Source organism: Lasioglossum baleicum, chromosome 9 (assembly GCF_051020765.1).
Source record: "Lasioglossum baleicum chromosome 9, iyLasBale1, whole genome shotgun sequence".
Classification (NCBI taxonomy): domain Eukaryota; kingdom Metazoa; phylum Arthropoda; class Insecta; order Hymenoptera; family Halictidae; genus Lasioglossum; species Lasioglossum baleicum.
Window position 1 is genome coordinate 2,930,661 of NC_134937.1, and position 17,862 is coordinate 2,948,522.

A 17,862-nucleotide genomic window follows, 5' to 3' on the forward strand; every position below is an offset into this window, starting at 1 on the left:
ACCAATATCTTTAATTGTAATAAAAAAAAGTTATTTATTAACAATTAAATTAATTTGTTTAAACGAAGATTGCAATATTTTTTTGCAATATATTTTGTTATTAATAAATACATACGTTTATAAATATTGGTGGTATTTATTATAAATGTTGACTTAATGTTTTTTTATCGACTGTAGGGTAACGCTGTTTATACTCTGATACAATTTGTAAAATGTCCTGTCTCTCGTTTTCAACTTTGGTAATACAATCGGAATACTCTTTCATTAATTTTACTGCTCGTTCAGCTACATCATTAACGATTTGTAAATTCCCTACAATTCTTGTCGCCGCTTTATAATTATTATCCGCTTCCCACAATGCTGGGTCCTTAGACATAAAATCTATATTTATATCAAATCTAGAAAAGAATTTCAATGTTTGTGTAGAAACAAAATTGTCCATAGTAATATCTATATATAGTTTAATATCTTTTCTAGGAATGACCAATTTTTTACAATTTTGTTCTTCTTCTTTGTTGAGTGCTTCAACCATCTTTTTTTTAATTTCTACAGAAATGTGTGGATCAAAAAATGACAATCCCACATTTTCTGGTGACAAGTACCATAAGTGATTGCTCAGTTTTTGCAACGTAGCATTACTTATGATTTCGTCAATCTCTTTATATTTCCATAGATCACTTAATAGTTCTAAATCTAACCGGGGTGCTATCGCAGGTACAGTGGTACGTACCCAAGCGAGTATGTATATATTAATTAAAAAAATACAAATACTTTGTATCCATAACTTTTTCTCACTACTTAAATGAAATTCATTCCTAAAAATATAAATTTTTATGCAATATATAGCCTTAGCCATCCACCTCGCATGGTGGAATGCGCCAGGCATCCTAAATCTAACACCTTTAGGTGGAGTTCCGCCTAGAAAAATTATCATAAGTTCTATCAGTTCCTTGTAATAATCCCTCGGTTGAATTTGTTGCAAATTGTGTATTGCCGCTTCAATCTTTTTATCAATCTCTATTACATTTTGACGTACAAATTCATCTTCTACGCCGGGCTTAAAATTGTCTTTATTTATTGAACTCCAAGAATTTTTAAATTTGTTAAAAAGAGGAACATCTGGACCCGTCGACTTTTTCATTTTTGTATCAAATGCAGCACGTAAAATTAATTCATAAATATGGTGACGGCATGGCAAATACAATAATTCTTTTTCTAATTTTTGTTCCAATAGAACGCAGGCTCCTTGTATTCTGCCGGTGTTGGTTGCGGTCGTATCAAAACAAAGGGCTTCTACTTGCTGTGATAAATTCCATTCTTCTGTCTTAGAGAAGATTGCCGACGCTTGATTGGCCCCACTACCCGATGGTATAACTGGAATTCCCAATAATTTTTTAATTTCCCCGCAACTTATAACTATCGGTAATCGTTCTACATTTTTGTGGCTTATATCTGGTATAAGTGTAGCATCCCAATGAATAGTTATGCCCCTAAGATTAATTTGTCCGAACATTTCTTGCAACTGTGCTGCATGCTCAGACCGATAATTATGTCGATATCTTCGAATAGATGTTCTATTTATTATTAATTCATTTAGGTCATGACCTAAACATTCTGCTGTTGCCATAACAATTCGAATTGCATCACGGTCGCTTATTCTACACGAATCTAAAACAGCTACTAATTTTGAAGTAATAACCTTCTGCTTTCCTCGTCTTTTCTTGGGGTTACTCGGCCCAGGTATATTGTAGTCCTCTGCCTCGGTGTCATCACCGTCAGGTACCTGAGGCTCGTCCGAAAGAATTTCTATGGTTCTTGCTAACGGGACTTCTGTCTCTTCATCACTGGATGTGGACGTTGATTCTAATTGTACTGAATCTATAACGTAAAAATAAATTTGCTATAATTGGAAAATATAAATGTGAAAGCATTAGAAATAACTTCAAAACATTACCATTGATCGATGATTCCTGAGCCCGTTGCCACCGCATCTCTTGTTGTTCCTTCCGCTCTGCTTGTCTTTCTTCTTTCTCTACTAATTTACGATCAATAGATGCCATCGAACCGATTCGTCTCTTTTCCCTCTGCTGCAGGAGGAATATCTTATCTTCCTCTACAGAAATCATTTCTAAGGCATTCGCATGTGCGATATCGAATAAATCCTCTAATGAATCTATAAATTCTTGTTCTCGCTTTCTCTGTAGATCATTTTGGCGATTCGCGGTTTTATTAAGCGTTCGCCATTTGTTGTATAGTTTTTCCACTTTATTAATACTATCCGATGTTTTTTTTATTGGAATTCTCGCCTTTTCCCAGAAAATTTCTACTTCTTTCATCACTAAAGCCGCACTTTCACGTAGATTTAAGTTCACTTTTCGCATATTATAGAACAATACACGTAAAAGTTGTCCGTTGCTTGGTAATTTAGCCCCAACAATTTGTGACTCAAAGTGATTTAATAGGAATAACTGATCACTGCTCCTTGTTTCCATCTTACTCAACTCTCTGTAGTATTTCCAATGCGAGTGCTACGAAGATTCGGCCTAGACTGCAGTGAGAAGTGAGTTCTCTTGTCGATGGACGTACGAAATGAGTTTAGGTATAACCATAAAAGAGGGGAGGCTTCTAAAGGGCCTAACGGAAAGTTTCCGAGGGTCAGTGGAATAGGTAAAAGGTTCTCAGGTAGCTGCAGCAAGCAAAACCTTGCTGACAGGTAACAGTGGTTTTCATTTCATATTGTAGTACTCTTGTACTCTTATACGCTAAAGGTTCAAACTTTCGAATAAATTATTCAAACTTATAAGTAAATATTGTTATTAAATAACCGAGAAATGATACTTTTGGTAAATAATAATAATTTTTTCAGCGGAAATGTTACAATGGAGTTATAGATAGAATTGGAGTAAAACTAGTGAAATTTCCAAACTTCAAGTCAATTGTGGCACCCTTTCCCTTTGTCCTATCGACTTCCGCTTTTGCAGAAATTATTTTATTATCAAATGGAACAAATCTAGAGGGTCGCACATAAAAATTTCGATGGTGGAAAATAAGGTCCACCCTAATGTAGATGGATACTCTCGGAGAGAATCAGAAGCTTCGGGGAAGGTACCGAAGAACGTAGCCTACTCTACGTTTTACTTGCAACACGTGATTAGGACTTGAGGATAAAATTCACTGCAGAATTTGTAGTTCAACGAGAACCATTTAATGATATTTATTCACACGGTAGTGACGTCCGTCGTAACCGTACGACGGAGAATATATTACAAAAGAGGTAAGCCTCGAAACACAGTACAACTGGATAAAGATGTTCAATACGTCTGACTCTATGAACTGACTATTTTGAACTGCTAGGGGTGCCTAGCGTAACGGTCGCTACGAGAGACGGTTGGGAGTAGGACCGCCAACTCCCTATCGGTGATCTCCCTAGGCGCGACCTAGGGGAATGGCGACACGAGCGCCATAAGGGGGTAGTATACCCTCGATTTGTAACTAGAAAGGAACTAGAATCTTACTAGAAAAATGGCTCGAAACATGGGTTTGCGCGCTGTCGGTTTTCGTCCTTATTTCAGAAAATTTTGGGCTGAGTGAGGGCTTATTCTAAAGAGGAAGGTTAAACACACTGCGCCCTGGTTACGAGGTTAACGAGATTATGTTTATAACTAATAATATGAGGGCCCAAAGTAGAGAAAAAATCTAGGAAAAAAAACCAGCACATTTCAATGCATTTTTCTGTCTCCAAAAGACTTTATGACTTATGAGATGACCAGGGCGCAGCGCGCTGAACCTTCCTCTTTAGAATGAGCCCTCACACAGCCCAAACTTTGCTCAAATAAGGACAAAAACCGACAGCGCGCAGACCCACTTTTTCGATCGAAAATCTGGTAAGATTCTAGTTATTTGCTAGATATTTGCTATTTACTAGGATCTTACTAGATTTTGGGTCCGAAAAAGTGGGTCTGCGCGCTGTCGGTTTTTGTCCTTATTTGAGCAAAGTTTGGGCTGTGTGAGGGCTCATTCTAAAGAGGAAGGTTCAGCGCGCTGCGCCCTGGTCATCTCATAAGTCATAAAGTCTTTTGGAGACAGAAAAATGCATTGAAATGTGCTGGTTTTTTTTCCTAGATTTTTTCTCTACTTTGGGCCCCCATATTATTAGTTATAAACATAATCTCGTTAACCTCGTAACCAGGGCGCAGTGTGTTTAACCTTCCTCTTTAGAATAAGCCCTCACTCAGCCCAAAATTTTCTAAAATAAGGACGAAAACCGACAGCGCGCAAACCCATGTTTCGAGCCATTTTTCTAGTAATATTCTAGGTATTTTCTAGTTACAAATCGAGGGTATACTACCCCCATAATCCCTACACTCTTGGTCCAGCGTGGGAAAAGTCGGAGGAAAGAACGACACACACTGTTTGAACGTAACCGAATAACTTTTTATTTAGGCGTGCGCTTTGCACGAGGCACGTTCATAATCTACACGAATTTCTTCTCTCTCGGGAGGGCGTCTTAAAAACTAAGCTTACCAACTGCTTAACCTAAAAACTTAACTAGTGACTACAAAGGATTGGTAACTTAAAAACTAACTAACCTAGTTACAACTATAACGCGCGGCAGCACTGTCGATCTCATGTCACCACAGTACTCCCCCCCGAATGAGTTAATATATTTTAACTTGTGAATCTGACACTTTTTCGTGAATACGTCTTTGGTATCTCTTTATTTGCATTCCCTTGTGTGTACTCACAAAAAGCGGGTTTAAGCCGCTCAACAGAAATGTTGACCTCTCTGTCATTGTACTTGATTTTGAAAATACGATCTGTCACCCGTTTAAGTACTTTAAACGGACCCTCGTAAGGCGCCTCAAAAGGTTTCCTTACCTTGTCGATTCGAACAAATACATGGGAGCACGAATACAAGGTTTTATGTGTAAATGTCCTTGGTTTGCTGTGATGTCTAATTTGCCGCGGTTTAATCTGTCTTATGTGTAGTCGCAGCTTTTCTAGAAATATCTGTGGATCAATTTCTTCATCTGGATTTACAAAAAATTCTTCAGGCAGTCTCAAAGCAACACCATATAACATTTCTGCAGCTGACGGTTCAATGTCTTCTTTGAAGCTAGTTCGGAGTCCCAACAACACTGTAGGCAAGGTCTCTACCCAATTTTCAGTTTGATGGCACATAATGGCTGCTTTCAAAGACCTGTGCCACCTCTCTATCATGCCATTTGACTGAGGATGGTATGCCGTTGTCCTAGTTTTGTTTGAACCTATTAATTTTGTGAATGCTTGGAAAACTTGGGATTCAAACTGTGAGCCTTGATCTGTGGTTATCGTTGTTGGAGCCCCGAATCTTGCAATCCAATTTGTATACAATGCGGTTACCACCTGGTCTGCTGAACCATCCTTAAGTGGTACCGCCTCTGGCCACCTGGAAAACCTATCTATGATGGTTAAGCAAAATGTGTAGTTGTTAACTACTGGTAACGGTCCCACTAAATCTACATGTATGTGTTCAAATCGACTTTTTGGTATCTCTATTTTCTCTGGCACCAATTTGTTGTGACGATGGATCTTGCTTCGTTGACAGGCTATACAAGTACGTGACCACTCGGATATATCCCTGTTCATTAGAGGCCAGACGAAATCCTTCCCTATCAACTTCCTAGTTGTTCTTCCGCTAGGATGTGACAGGTCATGTACATTGTGAAAAATTACTTTTCTTAAATTCTGTGGCACGTAAGGCCTTATGCTATCTTTAACAATGTCTCCGTACAGGTATTTATCTGAACCGTCCAGAAATATTTTCTGGAAGTTCCACCTGTTGGAATTTTCTGTTATCAATTTAGCCAGCTCTTGATCTTCCGCTTGCGCCTGCATTAACTCTTCTGTTGAGACAATAACAGGCATTTGAATAGACTGCAGTCTGGAAAAGGCATCGGCCACTACATTCTCTTCACCGTCTACATGAATGATTTTGGTGGTAAATTGGCCGATGTAATCCAACTGCCTAACTTGTCGCGGACTGGCTTTGTCTGCTTTTTGGAGGAATGCATATACCAACGGCTTGTGATCCGTTTGTATCTGCAATTCCTTGCCCTCTACAAAGTGCTTGAAAAATCTGAGGCTCTTGTAAATGGCTAAAAGCTCTCTGTCGTACACACTATAATTCGTCTGGGCCTTCTCTAACTTCCTCGAGAAAAATCCGAGCGGTTCCCATTTACCATCTCTACATTGCTCAAGTACTGCTCCGATAGCCACGTCTGAAGCATCCGTGCGTAAAGCTAATGACGCGTTTGCTTTTGGGTGACATAATAATGATGCCGTGGCTAATTGCCTTTTAGCTTCCTGAAATGCTTTTTTAGATTCCTCGTCCCAACAAACCGGTCTCTTATCCCTTTTTCTGGCTCCTCTGAGGTGTTCATTCAAAGGGGCCAACCAATCTGCTGCTCGGCGTAAAAATCTCCGGTAAAAACCAATTACACCTAAAAAACGACGCAGATCATTAATTGTTTCCGGTTGTGGGTTATCTTGAATCGCTTTCACTCGTTCGTCCAACGGGGCGATTCCCTTATCACTAATCTTATATCCTAAGTATTGCACGAAGCTTTTCGCGAATGTACATTTTGCTAGATTAATGGTAAGTCCGTTTTCTTTAAGTTTAACAAACAATGTGCGCAGGTGCTTCTCATGAGTCTCCATATCCGGGGATGCTACTATTATATCATCTATGTAACAATTACAAAAATCTAAACCTCGGAGTATGGAGTCCATGAGCCTTTGGAAACTTTGGGCGGCATTGCATAAACCGAATGGCATGACCGTAAACTCAAACAATCCGAAGGGTGTGATCACTGCTGTTTTTTTAATATCTTCAGGCGCTACCGGTATCTGATAGTACGCCCTGTTCAAATCTATTGTTGAAAATATTTTGCATCCGTCGAATTGATGCGACACATCATGGATATGTGGTAGTGGATATTTGTCTGGTACGGTCCTGCTGTTCAGTCCTCGGTAATCTCCACACGGTCTCCAAGCACCAGATTTTTTTGTGACCATGTGGAGAGGACTAGCCCATTGGCTTTTAGACGGGCGACAGATGCCATCCTTTAACATTTGCTCGAATTCTTTTTCAGCCGCTTTTAACTTCTCCGGAGGCAACCGCCTAGCTCTCTCCGCGACCGGGGCGCCCTTTGTCACTATATAGTGGCAAGTATTATGTTTAATATTTCTCCTGGCGACCGGCTTTGTTATTTCCACAAATTCCTTTAACAAATCATTAAATAACCTAATCTGGTCAATTGTGGAAATTGTGGGGACGCTACTTTTCGTTATTGCAGCATTTTTGTAAATTTTTGTGTTTCCATCTAACAATCTTCCATTTCGCAAATCTACTAATATATTATAAAAGTGAAGGAAGTCTGCGCCAATAAGGTAAAGGCACCAGTAGTTGACCAGTTAAGAGAAGTTTTCCACGCGAACAATAGTAACCACTTGCTCTGTCATCAAATAGCGGGAGTCGATGCCTGAAGACACTCTTCAAGTCTTCTAGATTATGTACCAAGGCCACTTTTAAAAAAAAGTTTACTTATACAAATTTAAGAAACATATTTAAAAATTCAGTAATTGCTTCAGAAGTTGACCACTCTTGAACATGAAAAATCTAGTAATTGACCTTCTTTTCGTTAGTAGTTGACCACTAATACTAGTGTTACGTCGCGATGCTTCCTTTCGGAAAGTAGGCGCAAGGAGGATGTGAAACAGACGAGCGGCTATCTGTTTCAGGCGGGAGACGTTATTTCGTCAGTGGAGGGGTCCAAAAAGCAACAGAGGCCCAAGAATTCAGCTCTTCCACAGTTCAATTTTAACAAGTTGATTTATTAAAAAAAGAAAGCAATTTACAAAAGAATTTTCAAGATACATACAAAATTATACTGTTGTCCGCGTAGGAGGATGGGGGAACAATAGTTTCGCGTAATGTGCGAATCGGGGATCAGTTGTGGGGACGTTGCTAAGATTTGGGATAGCCTTTGGGACCTCGACGAGTTTAAGCTCCCATGAGCTTACGGACTGATGATCGACTATCTGAGTCGGCTCTGCTGGCGATGCTTCCTTTAGTATTAGCCCGTGGTCCTTGGCTGCCTTCCTCGATTTTTTGTGCTTCCTTCCTCCTCGTTTCACTCGTATCGGCCCAGTTGATACCTCAAGGTCAAGGGGAATGGTCATCCCTCGAAAGATGGGGAAAACGTTCCTTTTTGAGGAGGTACGTCAGGTCGCACTCGTCTGTGACACGGATCTGTATTTGTACCAGCACTCGGAATCCTAGGATTCGTTGTGCGCGGATCTGTATTTGTACCAGCACTTAGAGGAACGACCCTAAAGCAGACGGCTTTATTCTCTTTTGACCAGTCCCAGCGGGTGGTCTTTATGTTCTACCCTGCATATTTTTACTTTCGAGAAAGCTTTTTGCAGGGGGTAGGTCTAATCCCTCTCAGTTTTACCTGTGAGAAAGTGTGGAAAAAAAAGGGGCCACCTAGGTACAGGTAGCGTATTAATGCGGGTGTGATTTGAGGGGTGTGCTGGTGAGTGAGAGAGACAGCGCTATGGTGCTGCCGGTGTGAGAAAGAGGGGTGCGCTCGGCTGGTGGAGCGTGAGAGACAGCGCTATGGTGCTGCCGGTGTGAGAAAGAGGGGTGCGCTCGGCTGGTGGAGCGTGAGAGACAGCGCTATGGTGCTGTCGGCGTAAGGGAACGTTCACCGTGCTAACTGCATGGGAACGTTACACCTCCCCCCTGACGAATAAAAAATGAGATTCGTAGGATCTCATTTTTTTGCGATGGCTACAGCTGAGCTGGGATCCTGGATTTCCTGCATCTGTCCATGTGCAAAATTCTCAATCTTCCATTGATAGATAGTTTAATGTTATTGTTTGGAAGTATTTCCATTACCCTATATGGTCCTGCATAATGGTCGCTGAATTTATTCTGCTTTGTTGCTAGTATAAAAACACTATCTCCTACTTTTAATTGTTGCGGGTGGATCTTTTTGTCGTAGTAGTATTTCGACCTTTCCTTTGCTGCTATCAGGTTCTTCCTTGCTCTAGTTTGGAGGTCCCTTAGGTTTTTTACGTGTTGGACTAACCTATTTTCGTAAGTTTCCTCGGGTTCCTCTTCTATGATGTCGGATGAGAAGGGTGGGCGAGCGATTTCCCCAAATATTAAGTGGTGTGGCGAAAATCTTGTTCCCTCGTGAACACTCGTATTATAAGAAAATATTGCTGCTTCGATACATTCATCCCATTGAACTCTATTATTTATATATTGCTTCAAATATTCCACGAAGACATGGTGCGCTCTTTCTAATGACCCATTTGTTTGTGGGTGGTATGGTGAAGTACAAACGTGTTGAATTTTAAACTTCCGAAATAGCCTTTTCATTACTGTTCCCGTTAGATTCGTGCCTTGATCTGTCAAAATGCATTTCGGTGTTCCGAAGCGGTATAGAAGGTTGTTTGTGAATGCTTTTGCTATTGTTTGTGCTAGTCCGTCTGGTATTGGTATGGCTAGAGAATATTTCGTCAATAAATCTTGTATAGTGAGTAGATATTTGTTATTTCTACGGGTGGTTGGTAAAGGTCCAACCATATCTATTGATATTTTGTCAAATGCTTTGCCCGGCGTGTCTGTAAGCATCATTGGTTGCTTATTCTTGACGCGGACTAACTTTTTTAGTTGGCAACTTATACAATTTTGAATGTATTGTTGGATGTCCTTTTTCATGCTATCCCAGAAAAAATATTGACGAATTCTAGCGTACGTCTTTGTAATCCCTTTGTGCCCAGATATAGTGGATGTATGGAATTCCTCTAGTATCCTACTTCTTTTTGAAACCGGTGGAATTTTAACAAGGTTTCTACAAACTGTAATGTGAATTGGCGCATGTGAAAATCTTCCTTCTAATTGTTCATTTAAGGCGGTCCAATTTACTCTATCTGATTTTGAAGGCTTACTAATAGAAAATGTACTTATTGCTTCTTCGTAAACTATATTTTGTAAATTCTCGAAGCATTCCTTTAATATTTCCCTATTAACTGGATCGTGTGACTCTCTAACTATTGGGAGCGCGATGTACATCTTCCTATTTATTGTACGGACGTCTGGTCTCCCTAATCTTAAATCCTTATGTGAAGGTAATTTTGCAAAGTCCTGGATTTGACGTGAGCCCTCATCAAATGGATCCCCGTTGATGGTTACGAAATATACCACATTATCCTTTCTTAAATATAAACAATCCCTAGTTTCAATAATATTAGTCGTAGGGGAATCTTCTTCGCCTTCTGATTCCGTTCCTGTGTATGTTTCTTCATCTATTTCTTCCTCTTCTATTTCTTCCTCCGTTTCTTCTGCTATTCCCGGGGGGTTAGGGGGGGTTTCTTCCTCTTCTGTTTCTTCCTCTTCTATTTCTTCCTCCGTTTCGTCTATTATTCTGGGGATATTAGTGGGATTCCCGTCTTCTTCTATTCTTTCTTCTTCTATTCCTTCTTCTTCTATTCCTTCTTCTTCTATTTCTTCTTCTTCTAGGGGTTCCTCAGTATTCCCTCGGTTCTCCATAGGTTGTCGAGACCCTAAGGGCGACGATAGGAGGTTCTCGGGGGTACCAGAGGATCTTAAGGGATTTTCGGGGGTGGGAATTTCTTCGAAGGGTATTTGAAGGTCCGATATTTGCCGGGGTCCTAGGGACGGCGGTTGGAGTCCTTCTTGTGGAGGGTATTGAGGAGGTGTGAGGGGGAGTTCATCGTCTCGAAAAAGTTCAGCCAAACCAGCCCATGAGTCTTCGTCTATCTCTTCTTCTTCGCGGGTGTTCGTTACCAAGACTTGGGGGTTCCGTGAAAGCGCGTCCGCGTTACTATTAATTTTCCCCGGCTTATATTTGATTTTGTACTCAAATTCGGCGAGTTTAAGTCGCCAGCGGACGAGTCGGGATGTGGGATCTTTCACCCTATGTAGCCAAACTAAAGGTTGGTGGTCGGTTATTAATAAAAATTCCTTTCCGTAAAGGTAAGGGCGAAAATGTTGCGTGCAATATACGATGGCGAGGAGTTCCTTCTCTATTGTGGAGTAGTTCATTTCTGCTGTATTTAATGATCGAGACGCGTATGCTATAGGGAGGTCGTTACCGATTTCTCCCTGACTTAGTATACCTCCGATGGCATGATTTGATGCGTCTGTGGTCACTATGAATTGTTTGTTGAAATTCGGATACTGGAGAACCGGCTCCTGACAAAGTGCTTCCTTTAATTTACTGAATGATTGTTCCTGTTCGTTTTGCCAACTAAATTTAACACCCTTTTTGAGGAGTGATGTTAATGGTTTTGCTATACCAGAAAAATTTGAGATGAATCGTCTATAATATCCGCTAAGACCCAAGAACTGTTTAATATTGCGCGGAGTGCGCGGTTTTGGAAAGTTTTTAATTGCAGTGATTTTACTTGGGTCTGGCTTAATACCATTTTCTGAAATTATGTGTCCCAGATAATGGACTTCTTTGCGTAAAAATTTGCATTTGTCCGGTTGAAGCCGGAGGTTAGCGGATCGTAGACGTTCAGCTAATTTATTGAATTTAATAGAGTGTTCTTGCAGAGAACTCGCGTATAGCACTACGTCGTCCATATAAACGAACATTTCTGTTCCTTGTAATCCGGTTAATACAGTATCCATCAATTTTTGAAATGTAGCAGGAGCGTTCTTAAGACCGAAAGGCATTCGTGAAAATTGATAATGCCCATAGGGGGATGAAAATGCGGTTTTATGCGCGTCGGATTCTTCCATGGGAATCTGGTGGAAGCCGGATGCTAAGTCTAGGACGCTAAAATATTTAGCCCCGCCTAACTGGTCTAATATGTCGATGATATTTGGAAGGGGGTATGCGTCGCCTACAGTTTTTTCGTTTAGCTGTCGGAAATCAATAACCATCCTCCAACGTTTGTTGCCGGAGGAGTCTGGTTTTTTCGGAACTATCCAGATGGGAGAGTTATAAGGGGAGGATGACTCTACGATAATTTTCTGGTCGACTAATTCCGATATTTGTCGGTGTATTTCCTCTCGATGGATTGGGGGGAATCTATATTGTTTAATATTTACGGGGCCGCTATCGGTAGTGGTTATTTTATGCGAAGTTAAGTGAGTACATGGTAATTGATCATTTTTGCAGTGAAAAATGTCGTGGTGCTTCTGTATTAAATTTTCAACGTGCTTTCGTTCTTCAACATTTAAGTGATCTAAATCTATTGATTTGAATATTTCTGAAAAACGTTCGGAAGAGATTTCGACGGGAAGACAGGGGGTTTTGGGAATTTCTACCTCGTTCTTTGCGAGTTTAAGGGGGTTTTCCTCGTTCTTTGCGAGTTTAGGGGAATTTTCCTCGTTCCTTGCGAGTTTAGGGGGATTTTGGTTAATCTCCTCGATTTCTTCAAGGGATAACCAAGGGACTTCCACGTCAAATTCTACCTCCGACGTGTTAAATACTTTTATTAGAGCACGTCCATTTATATTTCTTACCACGCATTCTCCTGCGAAAATTTTGGGCCCGATATGCAGCCGAGGGAGATAACCCGTTCTAACTTGGGGGTTTTTTAAGAAAACCGGAACCGTCGTAACACTGCGCGGAGGTACCGTAATTTTTAGAGGATCGGAGAACCAAATTTTCATGGAATCTAATATAAGACAGCGGTCTTGGTATGATATGGTGGCATTAGATTTTCTTAAGAATTCCGATCCTAAGATCCCGGGGTAGGGAATTGGAAAATTACTTGGCACCACGTGAAATTCGTGGCCTTGATTTGATATTTGAATTTTTAAAGACCCCATTGTCTCAACTACTTCTGATGTAATGCCACTTAATCTTAGAATGATTCCATGGTTCAAGGGAAGATTCCCTATTTGACTTTCCTTGATTAAATTTGGCTCCGATCCGGTATCGATTAAGAATTTCGTTTTGCCGATTGGAGAAGCCAAGTTCATTTCGATAACGGGATCGAAATTACCTTTTATGTGGAAGGTTTTTCTTCCGCTGTAATCGTTAGTGTTGGACGATCTAGTTTCCCGTCTCGCCGGTCGTCCGTCGGCGAGCGGTTGTCGCGGTTTCCCGAGCCGAGTTGATTTTTCCTATAACACTGGGAAGCAGTGTGTCCGAATTTATTGCAATATGTGCAAGTTACCGGAGACGAGGGTCGATTTGAGGTATTACTATTTGTTCGATTCTGGGGGTTGTGGAAACACTGTGAGGCAGTGTGTCCAATCTTGTTGCAAATTGTACAGGTACTAGGTGGTACCCGATTATTTATGAAGTTCCTCGAGGGTGGGGGATTCCGCGGGATAAAGGGGGGCGCGGAAGAGTTTAGCAATGGTGGTGGCTTCATTCTAGCCTCCTCCTGCTCCATTTCGTTCGAAACGATGATTGCGTGATTATATGCTTCTGTGAGCGTTTGATACCCCTTGAAATTTAACAGGATTTTTATAGTGGACGGTAACCCACGGATAAAACAGTCCAACGTAAATTTATCGATCTCGGGGTCGGGCGATCGGCCCTCTTGTCGCTCCGCGTCTCGAACGGAAATTTTCAGGTCTTTCACCCTTTGTACGTAATCTATGATGTGTTCCGCGGGCTGTTTAAAGATATCCGCGAGTAATCCGCGGTAATGATAGGACGATTTTTGCGGTAATAGTTTAGACCGAAGGGTGGCTATTAGGTCATCTATTTGTCGGAACTCCTCTCCTTCTATTATGCAATACGCTCGCCCAAAAATTCGCGTTCTTATGGCTTTTACTAATTCCGATTCTTGAGAGGGTGATAGAGCATCCCGAGCTCGTCGGCATGCTTGAAAGAACCGGTCGATTGAAATGTTGGTTCCCGAAAAGGTTGGGATCTCCGAGAGGATGTCTCGAAGTCGCAGCGAAAAGGACTGCGGTGGTGCTTCTACTATCTTAACCGGTGCAACTGCTATCGGCTTTCCTTGGGACGAAGTTTCCGCGAGCTGTGCTTCTAAATTTTTCGTTTGTGCCATTAATGTATTGACAACAACCTCCAACTCCTCCTTTTCTTTTAGTTGCGCTTCTAAATGTTTTGTTCGTGCTTCTAATTTCTCGTTTGTACGTTCTAGTTCCTGTATCTTCTTTTTGTCCTCTAACCGGAGGTGAGCTCTTTCGTTCTCTAAAAACTCTTCAAAATTCTCTTGCGTTTCTCTGAATTTTTCTTCCTGTTCTCTAATTCGACTTTCTCTAGTTTTTAGTTGATTCGATAGTATTTCTAACTCGTCTTCACTAAGTGTGAGCGTCATCTTGAAAGATTTATTTTATAACTTTACTGGAAAAAACTGATTTTTCTTGTCTCTGAAGCTGTAACCTCCACGAAATAACGAAAAATCCCACCGCTGTCACCAATTTAATAAATTCTCCTGTTACGTCGCGATGCTTCCTTTCGGAAAGTAGGCGCAAGGAGGATGTGAAACAGACGAGCGGCTATCTGTTTCAGGCGGGAGACGTTATTTCGTCAGTGGAGGGGTCCAAAAAGCAACAGAGGCCCAAGAATTCAGCTCTTCCACAGTTCAATTTTAACAAGTTGATTTATTAAAAAAAGAAAGCAATTTACAAAAGAATTTTCAAGATACATACAAAATTATACTGTTGTCCGCGTAGGAGGATGGGGGAACAATAGTTTCGCGTAATGTGCGAATCGGGGATCAGTTGTGGGGACGTTGCTAAGATTTGGGATAGCCTTTGGGACCTCGACGAGTTTAAGCTCCCATGAGCTTACGGACTGATGATCGACTATCTGAGTCGGCTCTGCTGGCGATGCTTCCTTTAGTATTAGCCCGTGGTCCTTGGCTGCCTTCCTCGATTTTTTGTGCTTCCTTCCTCCTCGTTTCACTCGTATCGGCCCAGTTGATACCTCAAGGTCAAGGGGAATGGTCATCCCTCGAAAGATGGGGAAAACGTTCCTTTTTGAGGAGGTACGTCAGGTCGCACTCGTCTGTGACACGGATCTGTATTTGTACCAGCACTCGGAATCCTAGGATTCGTTGTGCGCGGATCTGTATTTGTACCAGCACTTAGAGGAACGACCCTAAAGCAGACGGCTTTATTCTCTTTTGACCAGTCCCAGCGGGTGGTCTTTATGTTCTACCCTGCATATTTTTACTTTCGAGAAAGCTTTTTGCAGGGGGTAGGTCTAATCCCTCTCAGTTTTACCTGTGAGAAAGTGTGGAAAAAAAAGGGGCCACCTAGGTACAGGTAGCGTATTAATGCGGGTGTGATTTGAGGGGTGTGCTGGTGAGTGAGAGAGACAGCGCTATGGTGCTGCCGGTGTGAGAAAGAGGGGTGCGCTCGGCTGGTGGAGCGTGAGAGACAGCGCTATGGTGCTGCCGGTGTGAGAAAGAGGGGTGCGCTCGGCTGGTGGAGCGTGAGAGACAGCGCTATGGTGCTGTCGGCGTAAGGGAACGTTCACCGTGCTAACTGCATGGGAACGTTACACTAGGAATAGGGTTAAAGCAATAATGTTGGGAATCATTTTAGTATCATTTAATTTCAACAATTACCAGCACAAATTACAATTAAAGAATAAAATAAGAAATAAAACAAATCAATTCCATAAAAAGTTTAATTCAGGAACAGAGTAGACGTTGCGAGTTCTGCTCGATTTCGTGGGCTCATTGATATGAGAAAGTACAGCCTTCCAATCGTAGTCCAGCACATCAGGCTTCTCTGGCCACTTCCATAATCGCCCGTACATTTCCATGGATGAAATAGTTGCTTTAGTTTTAGTTACACGAAGAATTTTTCCAGGGAAATGTTTTCCTTCATATAAGAATATTACGTGTTCGTTCACAACTTTTTCAACAGGCAACCAGGCAGGCCATTCATTGTTATTCAACAGTTCGTTGTCTTCGTTGACCTCTTCATTTCCTTCACTTTCTACAACAGAATCTAACATTTCACAACTGGAGTTTGAACTCTCAGAAGAAAATTGTAAGATTTTCTTTGCTCTCTTCAATTTCATTTGACGTGTCTTGTCTTGTTTAGCTCTCTCCTTTTGTTCCTTCTTCATTTGCCTTTCTGCCTCGCGCTCTCTTTTTAATCGTTCAATCTCTTCTTTTTTCTTTATTTTGTTCAGGAAATATTCTTGACAAAGTTTCCCTGAGACAATAAAAGGCATCCTGTCTTTTGGCATTTTCTTTATGTTTGTTTTTTGGTTTCTTACATGTGAATAATAAAGATGTTTTTTAAATGGGCTCGCGACTTTATATGAAGGACCAGCAATAGGCGTAACGCATGAATTGGTCATACTTTGAGGTAGCATAGCAGCTTGGGTAGTTAGGTCGTTTTGAAGCAGTATATCTTGAGGAGTAACATTATTTGAAGCTGTCCCATCAGAATTGTTAACATTGTGGATCAACAGTGATGGAATCGTGTCATCGTTGGCGGGTTGCTCAGTTGTAATGTTTTCATCTTCCAAAATCGACACTGCTGTAACGTCATCATTCAACGATTCTTCAGCTGGGGTGGTATCATCAAGAAACGAGATTGGAGGAATTGTGTCCGCGTTGGCAGGGTCCTTAGCTTCAATATTATTGTCGGGAAGCAACACTGTCGGATTTGTGCTGTCGTTTACAGGTTCCTCAGCTGAAATGGAATATTTTTCCAACTCGATTTGGGTTCTCTTCCATAGCATAAATAAAGATGTATCTTGCGGATTCCCAGTCCACTCTTCTGATGAGCATCGAAATATGTTAACTTTTTCAGGTTCGATATTTTCATTTATAAATTGGAGGCCTTGTTTCCAATACTCTATCCGTGATAAATGTGTTTCCGTAATTCCGGTTTCAACTGGTTGTTCTTGTCCCGGTATGTTCACTGCTGATGGATTCCACGGATATAAACCACATTTCCGAAATCCATTGGATAGAATAGATGCAGTTACATTTTTGTGAATCACTTCTTGGAGCAACTTTGGAAAATCTTTTTTTTTTAAACTGGGGCATCAAGATTCTTAATTCTCCATTCATGTACTTTCTTTTTCCAGTTTTCTTTGACTGTTCTGAAAACAGCAACATCCATGGGCTGTAGTAGATGGGTTGCATTAGGGTAAAGTGCAACCAAAATAATACCGTGATTATGGCAAAATTGGCTTGTTTGGAAGCTTAAATGTGAGGCATGTCCATCAATAAAAAGAATGACAGGTAACGTAGCTTTTGTTGCTACCAACCATGGGTGAAATATATTGGCAACGAACTCAAAGAACGCTTCACATGTCATCCAACCTGAGTCACTTTTACCCAGGCCCCATTTTTCGGGAAAATTGTCAGCAATTTCTTGGGGTATACGTTTGTATTTAAACAAAACTACTGCAGGAGCAACTATACCACTGGCGCTGCCCGTCAACAATACCGTCACACACTCCTTTTCATCTGGATTGACTTGTTGGTAAACAGTTTTACACCCCTTTTTCGCTAACACGTTGTTGCCTTTGGGGTTCAAAAAGAATGCTGTTTCATCACAATTGAAAATCCGTGATGGGTCGTTTAAGATCGTCTCAACATTGTTCTCCTTTAGGTAATTATATACTTCGGAAAACCAGTTGAGTATATTAGCACTGGTGACTGCTGCTCGTGAAGCTGTTAGATTTTGTGCAACTCTTTTTGATATTGTAGGATGTCTACTTAAGAAACCCTTTACCCAGGTCTTACCAGGACGATCATTTTTAAACGGGTTTTGACGTTTCACTTCTTTGATAATATGTTCCACGCTATTTACAAGTTCTTTGATCGTAATTGGGAAACCAGCTGCAGCCATTTTTTCAATCCACTGACGGA

At 41.1% G+C, this 17,862-nt stretch overlaps 2 protein-coding genes across 19 annotated transcripts in view; one reads left to right on the plus strand and one right to left on the minus strand.

Moving 5' to 3' along the window:
- LOC143211830 (monocarboxylate transporter 9) overlaps positions 1 to 17,862 on the plus strand; it is a 187,298-nt gene that overhangs the window by 144,384 nt on the left and 25,052 nt on the right. The gene's annotated exons all lie outside the window — the stretch shown is intronic.
- On the minus strand, positions 54 to 2,993 carry LOC143211834 (uncharacterized). Its single transcript, XM_076429864.1, has 3 exons — positions 1,955 to 2,993; positions 1,700 to 1,878; positions 54 to 1,374 (listed from the first exon to the last, which is right to left on the minus strand). The coding sequence occupies exons 1-3, from the start codon at positions 2,490 to 2,492 to the stop codon at positions 1,294 to 1,296; spliced, it is 798 nt and encodes a 265-aa protein (XP_076285979.1). The 5' UTR covers positions 2,493 to 2,993; the 3' UTR covers positions 54 to 1,293.